Raw genomic sequence first — 25,676 nt, 5'->3', positions numbered from 1 at the left:
GTATCTCCCTCTGATGGGTCCGGAGCCGCTGAGCAGGCACCAGCTTCTGAGGACCTCAACATTTTTATATCAAACCGACGAAAGCTGCCAAACCAAAGGCAAAGACACCTTCTAAAACTAAAAATACAACGCCTGAGCCACGTGCATAGGCCTCTATGCCTAAAAAACAGATGATCAAAATGGCTGAAGACCTTATTACCTTGATCAGGGATCAGGGGTACCCATCCCTCCAGATAAGAGGCCTAGGCAAGACACTGACTATGAATCTTCAGATCAAGTTTCTGTTTCTTCTGATTCCTCTTCTGATCAGGAATTATCTTTACCTCCCTATGAGGATTCTGATGCTGAGGAGTCTATTCCATCTGCATCTCCTCCTGAGGATTATTCATTTGGAGAAACCTTGCATACTTTGAGGGAACATTTTCACTGGGAGAGTCAAGACTTCTCAGAATCAAAAAAGAGGCTCAGGGATTTCCTTCTCCCTCAGCACAAGCCTTTAGCCATTCCCCCTGTTTTAGACATTGTGGATGATGTGTTTTCGGAGTCAAGCCTGACCCCTGACTCCTTACCTCCGGCTCCCAGTAAGCCTGACCGGTATTACAGGGATGTCCTTCAAGGATGCATCTGCAGTCCTAACATATGGGTTGTCCTGCCTCAGGCAGCCCTTCGGTCGGATTCCAAAGTCTGGGTCTGGCCTCGGCTGATGTCGCACTTCACCCGACGTCATAGCTGCTGTCAATTGGGTATAAAGGCATCAGCCGACACCATTTTCCTCAGTCTTTCTTGCCGCGCGGTGCCCGAAGCAGAAGCTGTTCGCAAGTGCCGGTCGGTCAGAACCAGAGATTACTACTACGAAGACTTCTAAAAAGCTAAGTACCCCGTTGGGGACTCTTTCTTGCCTCAGCCGATGTCAGAAAAAGTAAATAACTGTTTAACTTGTGGGAAACAAATACCTCATAAGGATTTCCACTCTTACTGCATTCCTTGCTTAGGCCCAGGCCACGACGTAGCAGCTTGTCTAGCCTGTGCTTCCTTCAACCGACGGACACTTAGACGTCGGTCGGAGTTTGCAGAGGAGTTTTTCGGCCCCGCTTTTGCTTACAACATGCCGTCGGAGACTCCGACTTCACAATTAGCTAAAAAGCGTAAGGAAAAGGACCGACACTCGCGGTCCGCGGTTTCGGCCGAAACCACTGTTAAGCCAACCGCGAGTGTCTCGGTTTCGGCTGAAACCGAGTCCTCGGTTCTTCCTTCAGCCGAAAGCATGCCTCCTACAACCGAGGCCTCACACAGCATGGCTGAATCTGCTACTGAAATTCCACCTGCTGTTGCAGGTTCTCAGGATTTATCAGATACTATTCCTTTAGACATATCTACTCCTGCACGTGGAGCTGCTAGGCCCCCTGCATCTGTCTATCAAGGCTTTTTCTAGGGCTAAAGCAGCTAAATCTTCTAAGGCCTTGCCTGCTAAAACCCCCTCACACAGGCCTACCTCTAGTTCCCAAATGCTCAGCCTGGCAGAGGATCTCATTTCTTTGATCAGGGGATCCCAACCTCACCCTGACAGGGCCTCTCATCCCCCTCCAGAGAAGAGGCCTAGAGCAGAGCCCCCTGAGCCAGTTTCAACAGATTATTCCTCGGATGATTCAGAAATCTCAAATCCTCCAGAAGGCCCTTATTCTCCATATGAGGACTCTGATGCAGAAGACTCCATTCCTTCTGCCTCTCCTCCTGAGGAATTTTCTTTTGGGGAAACCTTGCATGCTATGAGAGAGCAATTTCAATGGCAGGGCCAGGATTTTTCAGATCCTTGGAAAAGGCTAAGGACCTTTTTACATTTACCACAGCATAGGCCTTTAGCCATTCCTCCAGTACTAACAGTAGTGGATGATGCATTTAATGATGCTTGTACTGCCCCTGACTTTCTTCCCCCGGCCCCTGCTAAGCCCGACAGATACTACAGGGTCCCGGACACACCCTATCACTTGTATAAGGCTCCTATTGCAGATCCTGAAACTATTTCACAGGGCCCCAAAGCTGTAGCAGCTGCCTCTACCAAAAACCCCCTACCCTCTGAAAGAGAATCTAGAGCATTAGAGAGATGGGGTAAAAAAGTTTATATTTCTGCTACTCTTTCGGCTAGGGCCTTAAACTGTCAATTCCACATGATTCAGTATCAGGAATTTTTGTTAGATCAGCTAAATAAAAAACTGTCCTCTCCTGAACCTATAGACCGTAAGTCCCTTCAGGATTTGGTACATAACACTCAGCAGGTCAGTAATCATTCCTTAAAATGCGGCTATGATGCACTGGAGGCTTCCTTTAGATCAGCTATGACTGGTACAGTGATCAGAAGGCATGCATGGTTAAAGAGCAATCCTTACCAGACCATGTAAAGTCAAAGCTCCTAGATGCTCCCATGGAGAAACAAAGTTTGTTTGGCTCCCCTGCACAGCAAGTGTTAAAGAAGGTGGAAGAAAAAGCAAAATCTGTCCAAACAGTCAAGGATTTCTTACAGGTCCAGCCTCCGAGGTTTAGTAGAAATTGGCCTTCGAAGAATTGGTCCTTTCCAGACACCTCCAGAGCACAGAGAGGCAGAAATAGGCGCCCAAGAGGCAGAGGTCAATCCAGAGGTGCCTACAGGGGACATCAGTGGCAGCCTAACAACCAGAGAAGTACTGCCACAGATCCAGCTACTACCACTTCCACAGGACAGTCACAGTCACTTGGCTCTGATACCGCCTACCAGGGAACAACTAGAGGCACCCTTAGCTAGCCTTATTTTCAGTAAACTGGCATTACATTACAGGAGACAAATTGATTTTACAGACAATAGACAAAGGCTACAGGTTTCACTTCCATACTCTACCAAGAAAGAGAGGAATGCCAAACCTACCACCAAACCAAAAAACAAACGCCCTAGGACAAATCAACCATTTACTAAGGATGAGAGCTATAGAAAAGGTGCCGTCTATGGAACAAGGACAAGGATTTTACTCCAGACTTTTCCTGGTACCAAGAAAAGAAAACCAATGGAGACCTATTCTCGACCTGTCCGCTCTGAACACATATCTCATTGTTCCAAAATTCAAAATACTGACCCTACAGCAACTTCTTCCCATGCTGGGCAAGGAGTCTTGGCTGGTGACTCTAGATCTCAAGGAGGCATACCTGCACGTCCCTATACGACCAGATTGCAGAAGATACCTCAGATTTCTTGCAGGATCAGAGCATTATCAATTCTCAGCATTGCCCTTTGGCTTATCTACTGCGCCCAGAGTATTCGCGAAATGCCTGGCATCAGTAATTGCTCATTGCAGGCTTCAGGGAATTCAAATTTATCCATACCTGGATGACTGCCTGATACAAGCGGACAACAAGATCAAATTAAGAAAAGATTTGGAAAAGGTTATTCACCTACTACAAGCCCTGGGATACACAGTCAACATAAAAAAGTCAAGGCTGGTACCATCCCAAAGGATAACATTCTTGGGTGCAGAACTGGACACATCAAATCAAATGGCATTTCTCACAGCAGAAAAGCAAAATCAACTACCACTCTATTTCATGGCATTAACAATGCAGAACTAGCTTACAGCAAGGAAAGTCCTGCAAGCCCTGGGTTACATGGCATCCTGCATAATATTGATTCCACATGCCAGACTACATATGAGGAAGTTGCAATGGTACCCAAGGAATTTATGGTCTCAGCACAAGCACAGTCTAGAAACCCAGATTCCAATAATTCCATGCCTGAAGCAAGAATTCCTGTGGTGGGCTCAGGCCTGTCAGTTGAACAGAGGTCTGCCTTTCCGCAGCCCTCACCCAAGCCAGACTATCACCACGGACGCCTCAGACCTCGGTTGGGGGGCACACATGGTGGACAAGTGTACACAAGGCCTATGGACACAAGATCAGCTGAACCTACACATAAATCAAAAAGATGCTGGCAGTGAAACAGGCAATTCAGACATTCAGACCGTTTCTTCAACAGGGTCATTTGCTGATAAGGACGGACAACACCACAGTCATGTGGTATATCAACAAACAGGGAGGCACACACTCATATCCTCTATGCCGGATGGCAATGGACCTGTGGAATGTGGCCCTGAACCTCAACATTCAGCTCCAGGCCATATTTGTGCCAGGAAAAGAAAATATACTAGCAGACACCTTAAGCAGAACTACCACGGATGCCGCATCCAGACATCTTCAAATCCATTACAAAGAAATGGGGGCTATCAGAAATAGACCTGTTCGCATCCCCACACAACCACCAATTGAGGAAATTCTGCACAAGGACATACCACCCACTTGCTTGGAAGGTGGACTCCCTATCCTTCAGTTGGGAAAACCTGACAGCATATGCATTCCCACCTCTTCCTTTGATGCACAAAGTGCTACTGAAGATCAAAGAAGATCACCCAAGGATCATCCTGATAGCTCCAGACTGGCCGAGGCAGCATTGGTACCCGCTACTGAGGAGTATGTCTCGGGCACACGCATGGCCTCTACCTCTAGTTCCTTTACTGCTAACACAGAACAACTTCAAGATCCTGCATCCAAACTTGAAAACACTGCAGCTAGCTGCTTGGAATATTACATAAAACAAAATAACCCAGATTTATCTCAGAGGGTTAAAGACATTATCCTGGAGGCTCGCAGACCCTCCACAAGGAAAACTTATTCAGCCAAATGGAAAAGATACCTCATTTGGAGTGCAGCAAAAGGAGAAAATGTATCATTAGCAAACATAGCTAACATCCTGGAATATTTAGCAGAACTTTTCCACAATGGCCTGTCTTACTCCTCCATTAAGATTCATGCATCAGCAATTTCAGCAGAATACAACATGGATCCTCCAGTCTTCTCTCATCCTCTACTCAGGCAGTTTCTGAGAGGAATTAAAAATGTAAAGCCTCCAAGGAAGCCACCTTTGCCTACCTGGGACCTTAACTTTGTGCTAGAAAAGTTAACACTTCCCCCTTTTGAACCAGCAGCAACAGCAGAATTACAGTTCTTATCTTGGAAAACAGCTTTCCTGCTTGCAATCACTTCAGCAAGAAGGGTTTCTGAATTACAGGCATTAATGGCAGTACAGCCCTTCCTTATCTTCCATCAGGATAGAGTGTCCTTGAGAACTAACCCTACTTTTATGCCAAAGGTGGTCTCCAGGGTATCATTGAACCAAACAATCCACCTACCAACATTCTTCCCCAACCCACAGAACGGGGGAAAGACTACTACATACCTTGGATGTGCACAGGCAATTGCGCTACTATCTGGACAGAACCAAGAACAATAGAAAAACTGACCAGCTTCTGGTAGCATATGCAGCAGGAATGGAAGGAAAAGCAATTTCAAAACAGACAATCTCAAAATGGATAGGAAATTGCATTAGATTTTGTTACTCTTTTCATGGAAAGACAACTCCAGAAAACATCAGACCTCACTCCACAAGGGCTACAGCCACTACTACAGCTTTCTTACGAGGAGTGGCTACCCAAAGACATTTTAGAGGCTGCTACTTGGAGCTCCGTGCATACATTTGCCAAGCATTATAATCTACCTTTATACTCCAGATCCCGGGCAGGTTTTGCCACTGCTGTTTTGCAAGGGATCTTAGCTACACCATAATCATCTTAGTGCCTCCTCCCCCAGTTTGGCTATGGTATTCTACCCATATGTTAGGACTGCAGATGCATCCTTGAAGGACATGGTACAGTTTTGTACCTACCATAAATGTAGATGTCCGAGAGGTATGCATCTGCAGTCAGGATTACCCATCCTCCTTCCCCTCTGTGGTACTCCTAGGGTATTTGCCCATCTTGTAGCTAGCTGGGGGAATCTATTATGGTGTATTTGTTTGTATATATGTATATACATGTTTATTTTTGATTGCTCTCTACTGTTTGGAATCTTTGCATTTATCCAAATTTAGCCTTCCTAGAGGGCACCTGGCATCTGGGGCAAGAAACACTGAGGAAAATGGCGTCGGCTGATGCCTTTATACCCAATTGACAGCAGCTATGACGTCGGGTGAAGTGCAACATCAGCCGAGGCCAGACCCAGACTTTGGAATCCGGCCGACCGAAGGGCTGCCTGAGGCAGGACAACCCATATGTTAGGACTGCAGATGCATACCTCTCGGACATCTACATTTATGGTAGGTACAAAACTGTACTTTCCTGACTCTCATAAATTTTTATTTAGAAACCCTGCTGCTGATCCTGAAACTATTTCACGGGGTCCAAACGGCGTTAAGGCCTCAACAGCAAAAAAAACGACCCCCCCCCCCCGACAGAGATTCCAGGGCACTGGCTAGATGGGGAAAAAAGGTTTATACATCTGCAACCTTGGCAATCAGGGCCTTAAACTGTCAATTTCATATGCTTAAGTACCAACAGCATGTTATGGGATTTCTGAAACAGAAAATGATGTTGATTTCAGAATGTGTAGAAAATAAGAAATTGCAGGAATTAATGCATGCAGCTGAACAAGTTGGAAAGCATACTTTGCAGTGTGGTTTTGATTCTTTAGAGGCCTCTTGCAGGGCCACAGTTACTGGATCTGTGATTAGGAGGCATGCCTGGTTAAAGGAACAAAATGTGCCTGATCATGTTAAAGCTAAATTGCTAGATGCACCTTTACTCTCTGTTTGGTATTAAGGCAGAAGAGGTTTTAAAGAAAATGGAAGACAAAGCAAAGTCTATGCAAACTCTTAAAGATTTCTTACAAGTGCAGCCACCTAGATTCAGTAGGCACTGGCCTACAAAAAATTGGTCCTTTCCTGTGACAGACAGAGCTCAAAGGAGCAAATCCAGACGCCCTATGGGTTCCAGGTAACAGGCGCAAGATTCATACAGGTCAAAGCAATGGGACGCATTCACCTCCAAATCTGGAGAAGATAAAGCGCAAACCTACAGAAAGCGATCCCAATTACTTCCCTCTGCCTACACCAAGCACTTATCTTTTGGCATCATCCATAGGGGGAAAATTAGCACTTTTTGCTCAAAATTGGCAGTTAATAACCCAGGACAAGTGGGTACTAAACATCGTTTCACAGGGATACAGATTCCATTTCCACACTCTGCCAATGACAAATGGTTGTCCAGATCTGCCAAAAAACAATGGTCAGAGGCACAGAAACAGGTTACGTCCCTCATGGATATGGAGGCCATTCAGACAGTACCAGAACAGGAAAAAGGACAAGGTTTTTACTCAAGACTGTTCTTGGTACCCAGAAAGGACGAGGCCTGGTGGCCAATACTGGATTTATCGATTTTGAACACATACCTGGACATTCCAAAATTCAAAATGCTCACCTTGCAACAGCTTCTGCCCATGCTGGGCAAGAATGCTTGGCTGGTGACTTTAGACCTAAAAGAGGCATACCTGCATGTCCCAATAAGACAGTCGTGCAGAAGATACCTCAGATTCAAGGCTGGCTTAATGCATTACCAATTCTCTACACTGCCCTATGGCTTATCTACTGCGCCCAGGGTCTTCACAAAGTGCCTGGCACCAGTAATTGCATTTTGCAGACAACAAAGTATTCAAATATATCCTTACTTGGACGACTGTCTCATTCAAGCAGAGAACAAGGACACACACTTCTACGACACCTGACGTTTGTGAAAAGGCTTCTAACATGCCTAGGGTACACAATACACAAAAAGAAATTACAACTGGTACCCTCTCAAAAGATAACATTCCTGGGTGCAAGCTTGAATACAACTGCCCAGATGGCTTACCTCATGCCAGACAAACAAAGACAACTGACTACTTACTTCAAACTGATGGCAACAAAAACCCAGTCTTCTGCAAGACCAATTCTGCAGTCTCTGGGCTACATGGCATCCTGCATCCTACTAATTCCATATGCAAGACTGCATATGAGGAAACTTCAGTGGTACCTAAAAAGTTTACGGAGTCAACATTCACACAGTCTGGAAACTATTCCTCTTATCCCATGCCTGCAGTAGGAGTTTCTATGGTGGGCAAAGGCCTGTCACCAAAACATGGGACGGCCATTCACTCTATCCCCTGCCAACCAAACCTTAACAGATGCATCAAATTATGCCTGGGGGGCCCACATGGCAGGAAGATGCATTCAGGGCATATGGCCACCAATTCAAATGCATCTACATATCGACCAGAAAGAGATGCTAGCTGTTCAAAGTGCCCTAACAGCCTTCAAGGACTTAATTCATCCAGGACAACTACTGATAAAGATGAACAACACCACAGTCATGTGGTATATAAACAAGCAAGGGGGCACACACTCATACTGCCTTTGCAGATTAGCCATGGCACTGTGGGACACAGCTTTGACCTACCAAATACATCTTCAAGCTCATTTCCTGCCAGGAAAACAAAACACTCTGGCAGACGATTTAAGCAGAAACCTTATGGATCCTCATGAGTGGAAACTAAATCCACAAGTCTTTAGCATGATAACAGAGAAATGGGGGAGCCCGGACATTAGACCTATTTGCCTCTCCTCAGAATTATCAACTGAAAAGATTCTGTACAAGGACTTATCAGAGACAAGCATGGAAAGTGGACGCCCTATCCTTTAGTTGGAAAAACCTGTCAGTTTATGCCTTTCCTCCTCTGCCTCTTCCACCCAAGGTCCTCCTAAAAGTCAGACGAGAGAAGCCAAAGATGATATTAATTGCTCCGGACTGGCCCCGCCAGTACTGGTACCCAATCCTAAGGAACTTGTCTCAATACCCAGCTTGGACCTTGCCTCAAAAACCACAACTACTGTCCCAGCAAAACAATCAGATCCTGCACAACCAACTACAGACTCTGAACCTGGCAGCATGGCTAATCTTGTAATCAAACAGACGACATCTCTCAGTAAAGCTGTGATGGATGTCATTTTGGAAGCCAGAAGGCCTAGTACTAGAAAATCTTATGCTGACAAATGGAAGAGATTCTGTGCTTGGAATCAAGCACAAGGAGCTGATAGAGTAGAACCGCATATTCCTCAAATATTACAATACTTAACTGAGATGCTTGACAAAGGTCTATCTTTCTCATCAATCAAACTCCATGCCTCTGCCATTTCGGCTCATTACAATACAGAGCCACCAATCTTTTCTCATCCTTTACTAAAGCAGTATCTTAGAGGAGCCAAAATTTTAAGGCCTCCTAGAAGATCACCATTACCTGCATGGGACCTCAATTATGTGTTGGAAAAGCTCACCCTGCCTCCATTTGAACCAGCTGCTACCGCTGATATAAAGTTCTTATCATGGAAGGCAGCTCTGCTGCTAGGAATTACTTCAGCAAGAAGAGTTTCAGAGCTACAGGCCCTCATGGCTATAGAGCCTTTTATCATATTTTTCCCAGATAGAGTGTCTCTGAGGACAAATCTTAATTTTATGCCTAAGGTCATTTCCAGTGTGGCTCTTAACCAAACAATTCATCTGCCAACTTCTTATCCAAATCCGCAGAACAAAGGGGAGAGAATTCTGCATTCCTTGGATGTATACAGACAGCTAAGATTATACTTGAGCAGGACTAAAGCTCTAAGAAAAACTGAGCAATTACTAGTGTTATATGCTGCAGGATCAGAAGGAAAGGCTATTTCAAAGCAGACAATTTCAAAGTGGATAAGCCATTGCATCCGTTTCTGCTACTTACACCATGGCAAACCTGTGCCCAAGGGCATTAGGTCTCACTCCACCAGGGCTGCAGCTACTTCAGCAGCCTTTCTCAGAGGAGTACCAACCAAAGACATTCTAGAGGCTGTTACTTGGAGTTCTGTTCACACCTTTACAAAGCATTACCATTTGCCTCTCTACTCTAAGTCCAGGGCAGGCTTTGCCACTGCAGTGCTGCAGGGCCTTATAGCCTCACCTAATGCTGTTTAGTTCCAGCCTCCCAACCATAGCTTTGGGATTCTACCCAAATGTAATGACTGCAACAGTGAAACATGAAGAACATAGTACAGTTGTGTACACTTACCATAAATGTAGATGTTCGAGTGTATTCACTGTTGCAGTCATTACATTTGGGTAATCTGCTGGCAGCTTGCCCTCAGTCGGCCTGAATTCCAAAGTCTTGGGTCCTGCGTCGACTGCTGTCTTCTCTTCCATGACGTCAGGTCGTCAGGGGTATAAAACATGCAGCCGATGCCATTTTCTTTAGTTTTTCTTGCCCCCGATGTCAGGTGCCCTCAGAAAGGTAGCAATATTCTAAATATATATATATATATATATATATATATATATATATATATATATATATATATATATATATATATATATATATAGGTGCCCTCAAAAAGGTAGCAATATTCTAAATATTTATATAGATATATATATATATATATATATATATATATATATATATATATATATGCATGCATCAATATAACCTTTACTTTCATCTACAAGCAAATGCACCACATAGGTTGTAGAAGATAGAGAAGGAAAGATAAACTGTAGAATGACGGGGGGATAGGAGGGTAACCTGGACTGCAACAGTGAATACACTCTAACATCTACATTTGTGGTAAGTGTACACAACTGTACTATGTTCCAGGCCGACTGAGGGCAAGCTGCCAGCAGATTACCCAAATGTAATGACTGCAACAGTGAATACACTCGGGCATCTACATTTATGGTAAGTGTACACAACTGTACTTTGTAGCCATCACTTCAGCAAGAAGGGTGTCTGAATTACAGGCCCTCATGGCAGTGGAGCCTTTCATCATCTTTCATGCAGACAGGGTGTCCCTCAGGGCCAGTCCCTCCTTTTATGCCCAAGGTGGTGTCCAGTGTGGCCCTTAATCAGTCCATTCATTTGCCAACCTTCTTTTCTAATCCACAGAAGAAAGGGGAGCGAATACTGCACTCCTTGGACGTGCACAGACAACTTAGATTTTACTTGGTTAGGACTAAGGCTCTCAGGAAATCTGAGCAGCTGCTGGTTGCTTTTGCTGCAGGGGCAGAGGGGAAGGCCATTTCAAAGCAAATCATTTCTAAGTGGATAGGCCACTGCATTCATTTCTGCTATAAGCACCATGGAAATCCTACCCCACAGGGGATAAGACTACATTCCACCACGGCTGCTACCTGGAGTTCTGTACACACCTTCACCAAGCATTACCACTCGCCAATTTGTTTCAAAACCCAGAGCTGGTTTTGCCACAGAAGTCTTGCAGGGCCTTATAGCTGTCCCTAATGCTATCTAATTTCCTCCTCCCTTCCTTAGCTTTGGGAATCTACCCAATTGTAATGACTGCAACAGTGAAACACGACGACCATAGTACAGTTGTGTACACTTACCATAAATGTTGATGTTCAAGTGTATTCACTGTTGCAGTCCTGGTTACCTTCCCTCCAGCCCCCTGACTTGTATTGACTATACCTCTGTTCCTGTTTACTATGCTTAAAGCTTTCTGGTGTATTTGCTTTTTGTTGGTGGTGTAATCTTGTATATAATTGCTTCCCATTATGGGGGCACCTGACATCTGGGGCAAGAAACACTGATGTAATGGTGTCGGCTGCATGTTTTATATCTCTGACTACCTCACGTCATGGAAGATGAGACAGCAACCGATGCAGGACCCAAGACTTTGATAATCAGGCCGACTGAGGGCTACCTGCAAGCAGATAAACCAAATGTAATGACTGCAACAGTGAATACACTGGAACATCTGCATTTATCGTAAGTGTTCACAACTGTACTTTCTGTCTTGAACCATATTTTATAACTCCCAGTAAACACAGTAACTGTTACGTTCGTAATATTTTGTAAACAACTTACAGTATCGCAACAACCACTTAAGTACAAACATACTATCAGCAGCATATTGACTAGCAGAGAGCTTTTATATGAGGCTAAGGAGTTCTGTCTGTGTTACGTGGTTGTTGAGATATGTAGAAAAATGTGAATATTGTATATGTGTAAATAAATTTCATAAAAACAGTTAATATTTCTTTACCTACACTAGACAGAGGTAGAATATTAATGCAGTTGAGTTTGCCATTGTGTAAGCTTTAAGATGAAATATTTTAAAACCTTGTACATAGCATGGCTTTAGAATTATTGATGCAAATATGAACAAGCAATATTTAATGCGTAGTGGCGTCAGTAGGAGGTAACTGCAGATGCACCTGGAAGCGTCACTGAGATGTAATGAGTTAAGCACCCAATCTTGGTATCACTAACCTTACATTAGTGGATGCCCTGTTCTCCAAAAGTAAGGAATAGTTTGTGCAATTAGTGTGTGTGCAGGAGTCATTCTGTACTGCTGTAAATGTACTGAAAAATACTTTATTTTTATCATGTCCATGTTGGCCATGTGGTTTATGTGTAACTAACTATTTGATTGTTCGTTTTTCTGCAGGGCGTGTGCTTTGATGTACCGGCTGCTTCAGTCAAGGAATTCCAGGTTGTGTTTATAATTAGTACTGCTTTGGCTTGTTTTGGTACCCTTTTAGCAGGTTGGAAAGTGTTTAAGCTGAATTCATTGTATTTTTTTCCATTTGTTTAATTTGTCTTTTAATTTCATGGGTGGAAATGTCTGAGCTCTGGGCAGTGTTATGAGGATGAAAACACCAGGCATTATTGCTTCATTAAACGGTTCTTGATCATCAGGATCTGCAGCTGGAGGAGAGTGCATTCCCCAGCTTCAGGTTAACTGCATTAACTAGTATTGTAAAGGTACCTGGTTGTCCACACATACCTCAGCTTGTTTGCACTATTGCTGTATTTGTTATTTTTATGGCTAGGACTCTCATGTCTGATTTCTATTCTCTTATTTAAATTGTCATATTCTTTCCTGAGGAAAACATTGAATCTGATATGTAGAGCCACAGCTGCAGGAAGCAGTAGAACTTAAGCAGTGTTACTGTCAGTTGGCATTTAATTTTTTCCAGTCTGTTAACCCACATGTTCGTATTTCACTGTTGCAGTCATCACATTTGGGTTATCTGCTTGCAGTAGCCCTCAAGTCGGTCTGATTAACAAAGTCTTGGGTCCTGCGTCGGTTGCTGTCTCATCTTCCATGACGTCAGGTAGTCAAGGGTATAAAGCATGCAGCTTGACACCATTGCATCAGTTTTTCTTTCCTCAGATGTCTTGGGTCCTGCATCGGTTGTTGTCTCATCTTCCGTGATGTCAGGTAGCCAGGGGTATAAAGCATGCAGCCGACACCATTACATCAGTCTTTCTTGCCGTGCGGTGGCAGAAGCAGTTAGCAAGTGCTGGTTGGCCGACTCCTGAAATTTTTGTTTTCGAGTTTCAGAACCGAAGTCTTCAACTAAGTTAAGTACCCCGCTGGGGAAACTTTTTCTTGCTCTAAACCAATGTCAGTAAAAGTCAATAATTGTATTTCTTGTGGAAAGCAAATACCTCATAAAGATTTTCATTCGTACTGCATTCCTTGCCTAGGCCCTGACCACGACGTACCTTGCTGTCGGTTTTGTGCCTTATTTAAACAACGAACTATTCGTCATCTGTATATTTACGCTTCTACATTTTTTGGTACTTGGTTCAATTATCCAGATATGGCTTTGGTAAGCCACCCGACTACAGACACTCTGGAAAAAATGCAAAGACAGAGACAGATCGCATAGGTCCAAAGCTGCCAACGATGCTTCTGCTAAGCTAGTTTCCAGTTCGCCGGTACTCAGTGAGGCCCTTTCGCAGCCCCTGATGCCTGCAATTTCAGATTCGCAGGCCTCTACTGAGACCCATTCGGAGTCCGGTATGCCACGAGATGCTTCAACTGTGGAACCTGCAGATGTCTCTACTTTGGATGGGTCCGGAGCTGCTGTGTAGGCACCGGCTTCTGAGGGTGTACTCAGGCCTACTGACTTGCTTATTAAACCAATGCCATCTTCTTCTCCAAGGCCTAAAGCTCTATCCATGCCTAGAAAACCAATGCCCAGACCACATGGTCAGGCCTCTATGCCTAAAAAACAAATTATAAGAATGGCTGAAGACCTTATTACTTCAGTCAGGGGAAGTCAACCTTCCCCCTCTAAGAGACCTAGGACTGAGTTTGCTTATAATTCTTCTGATCAGGATTCTGAAATTTCTGTTTCCTGTGAAGATCAGGATTTACCCTTGTCTATGTATGAGGATTCTGATGCAGAGCACTCTGTTCCCTCTGCTTCCTCTCCAGAGGATTTCTCTTTTAGTGAAACTTTGCATACTCTTGGGGAGCATTTTTGCTCGGAAAGCCAGGATTACTCTGACTCTAAAAAGAGGCTTAGGGATTTCTTACTCCTGCCCCAGCACAGGCCTTTAGCTATCCCCCCTGTACTGGACATTGTTGATGATGCCTTTTCACAGTCTAGCTTGGCCCCTACTCTCCCAGAAAACCAGATAGATATTACAGGGTTCCTGACTCTCACAGGTTCCTTTTTAAAAATCCTACTGCAGCTCCCGAGACCATTTCACAGAGACCCAAAAGCATTAAGGCTACTACAGCCAATAATCCTACCCCCTCTGATGGAGATTCCAGGGCGCCGGATAGATGTGGTAAGAAGGTATACACTTCTGCAATCTTGGCCATTAGGGTCTTAAACTGCCAGTTTCATATGTTAAAGTATCAGCAGCATATTATTGGATTGCTTAAACAGAAATTGATGTTGATTCCTGACTGTGCTGAAAATAAAGATTTACAGGATTTAATGCATTCTGCTGAACAAGTTGGAAAACATACTTTGCAATGTGGTTTTGATTCACTAGAGGCATCTTGCAGGGCTGCTTTCACTGGGTCTGTACTTAGAAGCATGCTTGGCTTAATGAGCAATCTTTGCCAGATCATGTTAAAGCTAAATTGCTGGATGCTCCCTTAAACCAAGACCACCTGTTTGGCAACAAAGCAGAAGTAGTACTTAAAAAGATGGAGGAAAAAGCTAAATCTATGCAAACTGTTAAATATTTCCTGCAAGTACAGCCTTCCAGATTTAGTAGGCATTGGCCCTCTAAAAGTTGGTCCTTTCCTGCCTCTTCCAGGCCTTCTCAGTCCAAACCCAGAACCAGCAGAACACCCAGGCTTCAGTCCCAAGGTACTCACAAGGCTAGGCAGTGGGGGGCTCCCGCTTCCAAAGCAGGGACTGGGTAAGACCCCCCCCCCTTTGGTAAACTGTCTCAATGACTTAACTTTAAATCTTCCAAGCCCTGCACAACTGACTGTTCCCTTAGGGGGAAAGATTGCAGGCAAATAATTGAGAACTCATTACCCAGGACAAATGGGTTTTAAATATAGTTTCCCATGGATACAGATTCCACTGTCGCTCCTTACCCCGCCCCCCCAAATCAGTGGGCGGAGGCTCAAAAGCAAATTCTCGCTCTCTGAAGCATCATAGCTATTCAGCCTGTTCCAGAAGAGGAACGGGCACAAGGTTTCTACTCAAGACTTTTCCTGGTACCCAGAAAAGACAACTTCTGACATCATGTACTGGACCTCTCTATCCTAAACACATTTTTGGTGATTCCAAAATTCAAGATGCTAACTCTTCACCAACTGCTTCCTATGCTAGGCAGATATGCCTGGTTGGCAACACTGGATTCAAAGGAAGCTTACCTGCACATCCTAATAAGGGAATCTTGCAGAAGATACCTACGCTTCAAAGCAGGAAACATACACTTTCAGATGTTCTTCGTGTTTCACTGTTGCAGTCATTATTTTAGGGTAATCTGCTGGCAGGTTGCCCTCAGTCGTCCTGAATTCCAAAGTCTTGGGTCCTGCGTCAGTTGCTGTCTCCTCTTCCATGACGTCAGGTCGTCAGGGGTATAAAACATGCAGCCGACGCCATTTTCTTTAGTCTTTATTGCCGCGCGGCGCCCGAAGTAGAAGCATTTCGCAAGTGCCGGTCGGCCAACTACTGAAATATTCGAGTTTGAGTTTTAGAACCGAAGTCTTCACTAAAGATAAGTACCCCATTGAGGAAACTTTTTTCTTGCTTTTTACCAATGTCAGAAAAAGTTAATAATTGTATTACTTGTGGAAAGCAAATACCTCATAAGGATTTCCATTTATACTGTATTCCTTGCCTAGGCCCTGATCACAACGTTCCTCGCTGTCAGTTTTGTGCTAGATTTAACCAACGCACTATTAAGCGTCAGTATATTTTTGCATCAAAGTATTTTGGAAACAGATTTAACTACCCAGAAATGTCGTCAGATAGTAATCTGACTACCGGAGTAAATAAAAAACGCAAAGAAAAGAATAGAGAACGGCAGTAGAGATCCAAAACCGATGGCGAAGCTTCTCCTAAGCCAGTCGCCAGTTCGCCGGTACTCAGTGAGGCGCTTTCGCAGCCCCTGATACCTTCGAGTCGCAGGCCTCTACCGACACCCATGTGGAGTCCGGCATGCCGCAAGATACTCAAGGTATTGGACCGACGGATGTATCTCCCTCGGATGGGTCCGGAGCCGCTGAGCAGACACCGGCTTCTGAGGGTGTATTCAGACCTCAACATTTGTATATCAAACCGACGAAAGCTGCAAAACCAAAGACTAAAGCAACTTCTAAAACTAAATAACTGAAGCTTGAGCCACGTGCAAAGGCCTCTATGCCTAAAAAACAGATGATCAAAATCGCTGAAGACCTTGTTACCTTGATCAGGGGTACCCATCCCCCTCCTGATAAAAGGCTTAGGCAAGACACTGATTATGAATCTTCAGATCAGGTTTCTATTTCTTCTGATTCCTCTTCTGATCAGGAATTGTCTATGCCTCCCTATGAGGATTCTGATGTTGAGGAGTCTATTCCATCTGCATCTCCTCCTGAGGATTATTAATTTGGAGAAACCTTGCATACTTTGAAGGAGCATTTTCACTGGGAGAGTCGAGACTTCTCAGAATCAAAAAAGAGGATCAGGGATTTCCTTTTCCCTCAGCACAGGCCTTTAGCCATTCCCCCTGTTTTAGACATTGTGGATGATGTGTTTTCGGAGTCAAGCTTATCCCTTGACTCCTTATCTCCGACCCCCAGTAAGCCTGACAGATATTACAGGGTCCCTGACTCACATAAATTTTTATTTAGAAACCCTGCTGCTGATCCTGAAACTATTTCACAGGGTCCAGTGGGAGTTAAGGCCTCAACAGCAAAAAATCCTACCCCCTCTGACAGAGATTCAAGGGCACTGGACAGATGGGGAAAAATGGTTTATGCATCTGCAACCTTGGCAATCAGGGCCTTAAACTGTCAATTTCATGTGGTTAAGTACCAACAGCATGTTATGGGATTGCTGAAACAGAAAATGATGTTGATTTCAGAATGTGCAGAAAATAAAGAATTGCAGGAATTATTGCATGCAGCTGAACAAGTTGGAAAGCATACTTTGCAATGTGGTTTTGATTCCTTAGAGGCCTTTTGCAGGGCCACAGTTACTGGATCAGTGATGAGGAGGCATGCCTGGTTAAATGTGCCTGATTATTTTAAAGCTAAATTGCTAGATGCACCTTTACAGCATGTTTCTCTGTTTGGTATTAAGGCAGAACAGGTTTTAAAGAAAATGGAAGACAAAGCTAAGTCTATGCAAACTGTTAAAGACTTCTTACAAGTGCAGCCACCAAGATTCAGTAGACACTAGCCTGCAAAAGATTGATCCTTTCCTGTGTTTCAGATTCTTCAATACTTAACTGAGGTGCTGCACAAGGGCCTTACTTTTTCCTCCATCAAAATTCATGCCTCAGCCATTTCAGCTCAAACCACCCCTCTTCTCTCATCCACTGTTGAAGCAGTTTCTCAGAGGGGCCAAAAACTTAAGACCACCCAGGAGAGCCTCTACTCCAGCCTGGGACCTTAACTTTTATTGGAAAAACTCACTCTATCTCCTTTTGAGCCAGCTGCAAATGCAGAGTTGAAATTCCTTTCTTGGAAAATAGCCTTCCTTTTAGCCATCACTTCAGCTAGAACGGTGTCCAAATTACAGGCCCTCATGGCAGTGGAGCCTTTCATAATTTTTCATGCGGATAGGGTGTCCCTCAGGACCAGCCCCTCCTTCATGCCCAAGGTGGTATTCAGTGTGGCCCCTAATCAGTCCATTCATTTTCCAACATTCTTTTTTAATCCACAGAACAAAGGGGAGAGAATTCTGCACTCCTTAGCTGTGCACAGACAACTTGGATTTTATTTGGACAGGACTAAACCTCTCAGGAAATCTGAACAACTGCTGGTTGCATTTGCTGCAGGGGCAGAGGGGAAGGCCATTTCAAAGCAAACCATTTCTAAATGGATAGGCCATTGCATTCATTTCTGCTATAAGCACCATGGGAAGCCTCCCCCACAGGGGATAAGACCACATTCTACCAGAGCTGCATCTACCTCTACAGCCTTTCTCAGAGGTGTCCCTACCAGGGACATCCTAGAAGCTGCTACCTGGAGTTCTGTACATTCTTTCACCAAGTGTTGCCATTTGCCAATTCAGAGCTGGCTTTGCCACTGCAGTCTTTCAGGGCCTTATAGCTAGCCCTAATGTTGTCTAATTTCCTCCTCCCATTCTTAGCTTTGGGAATCTACCCAAATGTGATGACTGCAACAATGAAACACAAAGAACATAGTACAGTTGTGTACACTTACCATAAATGTAGATGTTCGAGTGTATTCACTGTTGCAGTCCTAGTTGCCCTCCCTCCAACCCCCTGACTTCTATTGGCTGTACCTCTATTCCTGCTTCCTATGTTAAAAGCTTTTTGGTGTATTTGCTTTTTTGTTGTAGGTGTAACCTTATATATATAATTGCTTCCCATTATGGTGGCACCTGACATCTGGGGCAAGAAAAACTGATGTAATGGCATTGGCTGCATGCTTTATACCCCTGGCTACCTGACGTCATGGAAGATGGGACAGCAACCGACGCATGACCAAAGACTTTGTTAATCAGGCCGACTGAGGGTTGATGCAAGCAGATAACCCAAATGTTATGACTGCAACAGTGAATACACTCTTAGCATCTACATTTTTGGTAAGTGTACGCAACTGTACTTTCTCCACCACCACCCCCCCCCCCAAAGCTTGCTTTCTCCTTTCTCTTCAGTTATTTCCTGCCACGCATCCATTCTGTGATAGGCTAGATTGCCGTAGATTACTTTGTTGAAAGTGTTACAGGTCGTGTTATTGGGTCATGTTCAAGATAAGGTCTTTATTTTTCATGTCACTTGCCTTTAAGTCATTTTTAATCTGTTTTATGTAAAAATGGTTTATTTTGCATTATCAAACTGTTGTGTAGACCTAGGCTGTTAATCAAACAGAAACAACTAACCCAGTTCTCACTAACTAAATTTAAGAAATAGTTGGCGAGTATCAAGTCAGTTGTTTGTTTTTGGTTATTGGTCTTCATTTCAGCTGAGAGGACTGGGATTCGTTTTGTGGTTCTTAGGCCTAGTCTCTTATCTGCAGTCACTGTTGCACTCGTTTTTAAATGTATCAGTGAGAAATAAATTCACAAACTGATAAGCACACTAGTGTTCTTTGAAAGGCTTGGTTTTGCAGTCATCACAAAAGGGATCTTTGCTGCGGGTGGAGTCCAGGATGGCAGTCTTCCATAGCTGAGCAGCCTATCCCCCTGGGAATTCCCATTTAGAATTGAGAGCATCTGGCATACTTAGGTTTTAGTCTGGTTGGTGAAGGTACCTTTGCTGCCCCTTGAGTTATTGTAGTACTGCGGACACCTGTGGAGATGGAGGTCATCCCACCTTCAGTGCCTCATGGTCTTCCCAGACCTTTTTGGGATGGGCACTCTTAAACCTCTGGCTGTCCCTCCATTTTTGGAAGACCTGTAAGATGCTTTTGACGCTGCATCCTTAGAGCTGTACTTCCACCCCTTTCTGAGAGGCCAGCCATTTTTATAGCTCCAGGAATCGAATGATAATTTATTTATTTTATTTTGTTATCTGTCTGTCATGCATGCATTTGTTGACCAGGTTAGAGGACTGATCCAAGTAGACCATTTTCAGGCTGAGCCTGAGGCTTACTATTTGTCTTTTCGGCTTTTCCCGGTTAGGGGTCGCCACAGCGGAACTCTGGGCCGCTAATGATTGGCAGTCGATTTTTATGGTGCTGAGTTGGCAGCCCGATGCCCAACCTTCAGCGAAGGCGCACCCATTCACGCATGTCTTTCGGAGGCCATTTCGACTGCAGGGAGGACATGCAGACTCCACACAGAAGGCATTCCAGCCGAGAATCAAACAGGAGAACCTCTTGCTGTGAGGCAACAATGCTACCGCTGTACCACAGTGGCTCTGTCAGATAAAAAAGGATGCAAGCCAATATAATTGGGTTATTACTCATTACTTGGGAATTTACAATGTTTATTTACAGAACCTAATGGCAGATCCAGCTGTAGAATCAGAGGACTTTGCTGCTAGCACTAGACTGATTCCAGGGCAAAACACACTTCCTACTTACCAGTTAAGAAGGGTCACTGACAGTGTTGGGATGAAAGTGTACACATCAGCAACCTTGGCCTTCAGAGTTGCAATAGTTTGTGAGGAACACGTGACAACAGCATAAACAGTAGTTGTAGACTACTGTCCCATTTCTGTCTTCCATGAAATGGTGGGCTGTTCAAGTCCACAGTAGTCGAGGGATTCCTTTTGGACATCCCCTTCCATATAGCTTGGTAGGCCCCACTATAAATCTCAGGCACTTGGAGTTCCAAGGGAAAAAGGAAGTATATAAACCTGAAGGAAATGATAGCAGTAATCCTGACCCTCAAAGCTTCAAGCAGATGTGGACGCCAGGAGTTCTACACTTGATTACTGACAGTACCACAGTCATGTAATACATAAACACTGAGCACTCATTCTTATCCTCACTGCAGGCTGGTCATGCAGGCTTGGAAAGTAGTCCTGCAGTCCAATTACTTACGTCCCATCTCATCAGAATGCCTCGACAGATAAGTTAAGCAGGACGTCAGTAGACTGTCATGAATGGGTACTAGACAGGAGCCCCGTTCTGAACCTTATTTACAGGTGGGGAGTATGGAGACAGACCTCATTAATTCTCTTCATCGACAGGCAGTTGCACAAATTCTGCTGCAGTGCATCAGACAGGCTTGGGGAGTGGATGCCTCCATGAACTGGGTGTTTCTGCTTCACGTTTCGTACCTTTACTCAGGGTAATTCAGAAAGTAATGAAGAAGAAACCAGTGGTGATACTATGTGCGCCTTTCTGGCCAAGGCCACTTTTGATGTTCATCGTAGTCAGTGTTGAAGTACTACGTCTTGGGACTTCCTGCCATGCAGAAGCCTGCAGTCAGCCTAAATACCAGAGTCTGTCCCCCAGACAGTGTCAGGACGTCTGTGGTATAAAGGGACATTGGCTTACACCATCTTCATTTCTTTCTTGCTGTGTCAGTGTGATGCACAAAACTACATGTAGGAGGATTGTCATTCCATCGGTTGGCTTGAATTACCAGAAGATTTAGGTAAATACTCCATTGAAGAACTTTATTTCATAGGCTCATAGGTGAGTACTAGGATAGCTAGGATATGGGCAGTTTTAAGCCTAGCCAGTTTCCCTTTTTGTGCTCAAAATAACCTGTCCCGTTTGTTTATAGATTGACCTTGTCCATCCCATTGTCAGTAACTATATATATATATTTCCCCTAATGAGAATAACTGGTATAATACCATTGATAATTTGCGGGGACTCTTGCATGGGGTAGAGCATTTAGGAACTGTATTTCCTAATTTTATTTAGCTGTCAGATGTTGAATGTTTAAAAAAAAATGAATGGCCTGTTGTGTGGGAGCTGATCTTTAGATTTTCCATTCTTATTGTATGTTCTGCTTAAGGCCTCAGCACATACCAAACTTTTGTTTTTGTGCTAGATTTAACAACAGGGTTGTGTAGGGCCAAATCCCTCAGTCAGTACTTCTGAGTTGGGTACCTCTCTCCCTTCTTACACTGTGATATCCATCTATTCCTAGGTTGTTGTGCCAAAGAAACAAAAATAAATGCACTTACAGAGAAAGCTATGTAAGAAGGTGAAGTCATTTTTACGTTAGACTTCCCTCCTGGTCTTGAGCTCACCAACTCAGGTGAGGTCCTTTGCATCCCCCTGGTGTGATACCTTTTAGGCACAAGTCATGTTTCCTCAGGAGGCTGCCATGACTATGGCCCAATTCTTACTAGTTAACATCAGACCAGTGTCTGTGGTGCAAAGCTGTTAAGCATCCACTTCTTCCGATGCCAAGATTCTGATGAATGCAGATGTATGGTATTCTCTTGGTATTAATTTGTGATGTGTTACCAGTGAAACTGATTGAGGTTAAGGCCACCTGCCTGTGACCTACGGCTTTGTCTCCTTCCAGGGCACTCAAGCTTAAAAGACAGGTTTGTCCCAGCTCATGCTGTCTGGATCTCTTGCAACTTCTACCCAGGTCTTTCCACAGGTTCTTGGCAGACTGGCACATAAGTTCATGAAGTCTAGTCATCCCACCCTGTAGATGTAACAAGTGCCTGGAACTTCCCTGGGAAAATGAAAAAAGGACATATTCCGTAGGGGGAAAGAGATTCATCAGAGAATGAAGAGAAACTTGCCTGTGTAGGGCATCTTCCCCCTCAGCAGTGTTTGTATTCTGACTTGGAAGACACCTTGTCCTTAGCCTCACCCCATGGGCACTTGTCCTTTGGGGATACCCTTCATAGAATGAAGTCCTTTAGTTGGGAATCTAGAAATTCTCTAAGGCCCCAGGCAATTATAGACAATTATTTAACTTACCTGCCCCTAGACCTTTTGCTATATCTCCAGTTCATGAAGTCTTGGATAATGTGTTAATTAATGTGTCATTGGAGTCCGATTCCTTGCCCCCTGCACCAGAAAGTCTTATAGTTTCTATAGAGTGCTTGAGTCTCACAAGCACCTGCATAAGAATCTGGTGGCAGGTCTAGATGTGGTGTCTCTGGATTCCCCCAAGGGATCATTTGAGCCAGCATTCACAAACACTTTGCTAAATGATGGGGAGAGTAAACACGGACCAGTCTGGCAAAAAGACCTACATCTTAGTCTCCCTGGCCGTGAGAACTGTGAACTGCATTTCCACATGCTCAAATACCTTGAATCTATTCAGGAACAAATTACAACTAAGGCAGTGTGGCTACAAGGTAAGAGCCTTCAGAAGGACATCCAGCAATCGTGCAGTGTAGGCCTCCATTTGTTCAGACGTTTGCTTGAATGTGAGTATGGGGCATTGGATGCATCATGCAGGGCTACTGCCATGGAGTCCATAACAAGCAGACATGCCTGGCAAAGGACATGACCCCTGTCAGAGCATGTTAAAGGCCTGCCCTCCACTGAAATCTTTAGATAAGGAGTTTGACTTTGGACCTTGGTGGAAAAGATGTCTTGAGAGACTGGGGAGCAAGGGGAACAAATTAAGTCAGCTAAGGAATCCTACCTTTCCCCTATCCCCAGATACAACCAAAACTACTCCACTAACAAGAAAACACAGCTGTGTATGGGGGAGGCCTAGTTACCAAAGAAAAATACTGACCAGTATTCTAGACCTGAGTGGGGTAATCCTACAAAAGCTGTTTGTCCTTATCTCCCCAGGAACTTGGTAGGTAACTCTGGATTTGAAAGACACTTGTCTTTTATCTTTCCCTTCTTTGGGAACACAGGAGGTTCCAATGCTTTTGATCAAGGAGATCACACTACCAATTTTTTTTTCCTTACCACATGCTTATGTACTGTACGTAGAGTATATCAGATGTCTGGCACCAGTTTTTATATTTTTTTTCAGAGCTGTTTGGGGGGGGGGGGTCACATTTGCCAATATTTAGATGATTGCATGATTCGAGCACTATCACTAGCAGAACTTCTGACAACCATGCGCATCACTATGGATTGCTTTCAAGAATCCGGACCTCACCCTCATATTCCAGAAGTCACAACTGACACCCAGCACCAAGCTTTACTTCCTGGGCTGGACCTAGACTTTGTTCAACAGTGGGCTTTTTTTTACCAGAGGACAAGGTTTTGTTCTTAAGTACTTCAGGCTTCAGCCAGCAGTTCATTACAATAATTTCTGAGGATACTGGAGTATATGGCTTCATGTATTGTGATGGTCCCAGCGGCAACTTTGTTCTTTTCCTGAGTGTCCTGAAGAAACTGTAGGGGTTCCTAAAAACAAAATTGAGATATACCTTCCTCCAGAGGCTTTATCTGACTATTTTCTGCTGCAGAGTAGGGGTATCAGTAGTGTAAAAGGGGGTCAGACAGTACCATCTTCAAATTTTTCTTGCCGTGCAGTACTGTAGACTTGCATGTTTCTCAGAGTTTAGGTAAGTGCTCATTAGGGGGATTTTCTTTTCTTCTGTTCTTGTGTCTGTAGTATAGTCCTTTGTGTGATAGTGATTTGTTGCATTTTAAGTAATAGTGTTGACTTTGGGAAGCAAATTCTCCAGAAAGATTCATTCCTTCTGTCTTGTCTTGAGCACCTGTTCTTATTGTCAGTTTCACCCCATGACACTCGGGGGAAAAGAACAAAGTTGCAAACCTCTTGAGAACTAGGCTGATATGTGCAAGCACACTGAAAATTGCCTTGGGAAGAAATATCCAGATACCAAGAAGAGTTCATTGGGCATGGTCTGTGTCCAAAGTTCTGGTAACACCAGTCATGGTGAAGCAGTTTTACAGTCATCGTCTGGGTTGTCATGCCAAGGCCTCTGGCAATTCCACAGGCCACCTTACTTTTGGATGTGTAGATGTTCTCCCAGACCAAAGATGCTAATCTTCAGAGAGCCCCCAGCATGTGATGCTCATATGCTGATTATCCTCTCAGTTCTTGTTCTTGTTTGTGGACAGAGTGAAGGTCATAGTTAATCCGCTTGTGAACCAAGGCCTCCAAGGCGGTGTCCACCTGAAAGAAAGTGAGGCTAAAACCACTGAAGTTAAAATGCCTTGGGTCCCTCCACCTCCTTGGCTTCTTCCCACCAGCTCTTCTACTGGAACAGAGTTTTATGATTTTTCTTGGAACAGAGTTTTATGATTTTTCTTAAATGTACACAGTCTTGGAAATATGTGAGGTGTCAGGGTGGAACCTACATTAGAGGATTCTGACCCCACAGTTTCAGAGGTAGCTCAACCGGTTTATATGGGCCAGTTTCCCTTTGTCTCTACCTGTAAATCTGACACAAAGGATTTTTTATGCTTTGTTTCACTTCCAGCAGATTTCCACTTTTTGGACACGCTCATTAGATGAAGTAAGAGTTCCCCCTGGATGTTCAAGTAGTACTTGCAGGCTTAGCTATGCTATAGAGCTGTGAAGGGCATGCTCACGGCACTTGTTTCAACAATTTTGGATATCCCAGAGGATGCATTTATTAATGCCTCATTCCCTACCCCTCACCCCCACGTTACACACTAGCTTTATGCTGTGGTAGTCATCCCACAGATCAGTAGTAAAACAGTGAAACAGTACTGTGAACATAAAACAGTCATTTTAGGAACTTAAACGTATGTTGAAGCACTTTGTATTACAGTCTGTATTTACATCCTCCTTTCCCTCGTGTTCCTGTCCTTGACAATATTTATTTTATTTATTTATTGACATTTGTTAACTGGGTTTGTCCAACTGGGCTTGTGGCCCATTTTCAATGGAGACCCAAGGAGAAAAGCTCCAGTAATGCATTTTAAAACAAATACAATTTTAAACAATATTGATATAATAGCAGTTATAGCAAAACGA

The 25,676-nt window shown here is 44.1% G+C and overlaps 1 protein-coding gene across 1 annotated transcript in view; it reads left to right on the top strand.

Annotated features, from left to right (window-relative positions):
- Window positions 1-25,676, top strand: part of DDX21 (DExD-box helicase 21) — an 835,772-nt gene that overhangs the window by 703,944 nt on the left and 106,152 nt on the right. Inside the window, exon 15 of the mRNA XM_044055776.1 lies at window positions 12,368-12,412. Within this exon, the coding sequence (XP_043911711.1) occupies window positions 12,368-12,412 (45 nt within the window). The remainder of the gene's footprint in view (window positions 1-12,367; window positions 12,413-25,676) is intronic.

This window comes from Protopterus annectens, chromosome 14.part0 (genome assembly GCF_019279795.1).
Source record: "Protopterus annectens isolate FY-2018-M chromosome 14.part0, PAN1.0, whole genome shotgun sequence".
NCBI lineage: Eukaryota > Metazoa > Chordata > Ceratodontiformes > Protopteridae > Protopterus > Protopterus annectens.
The sequence above is the reverse complement of the archived record's forward strand: the minus strand, read 5'-3'. Positions and strand labels throughout refer to the sequence as shown.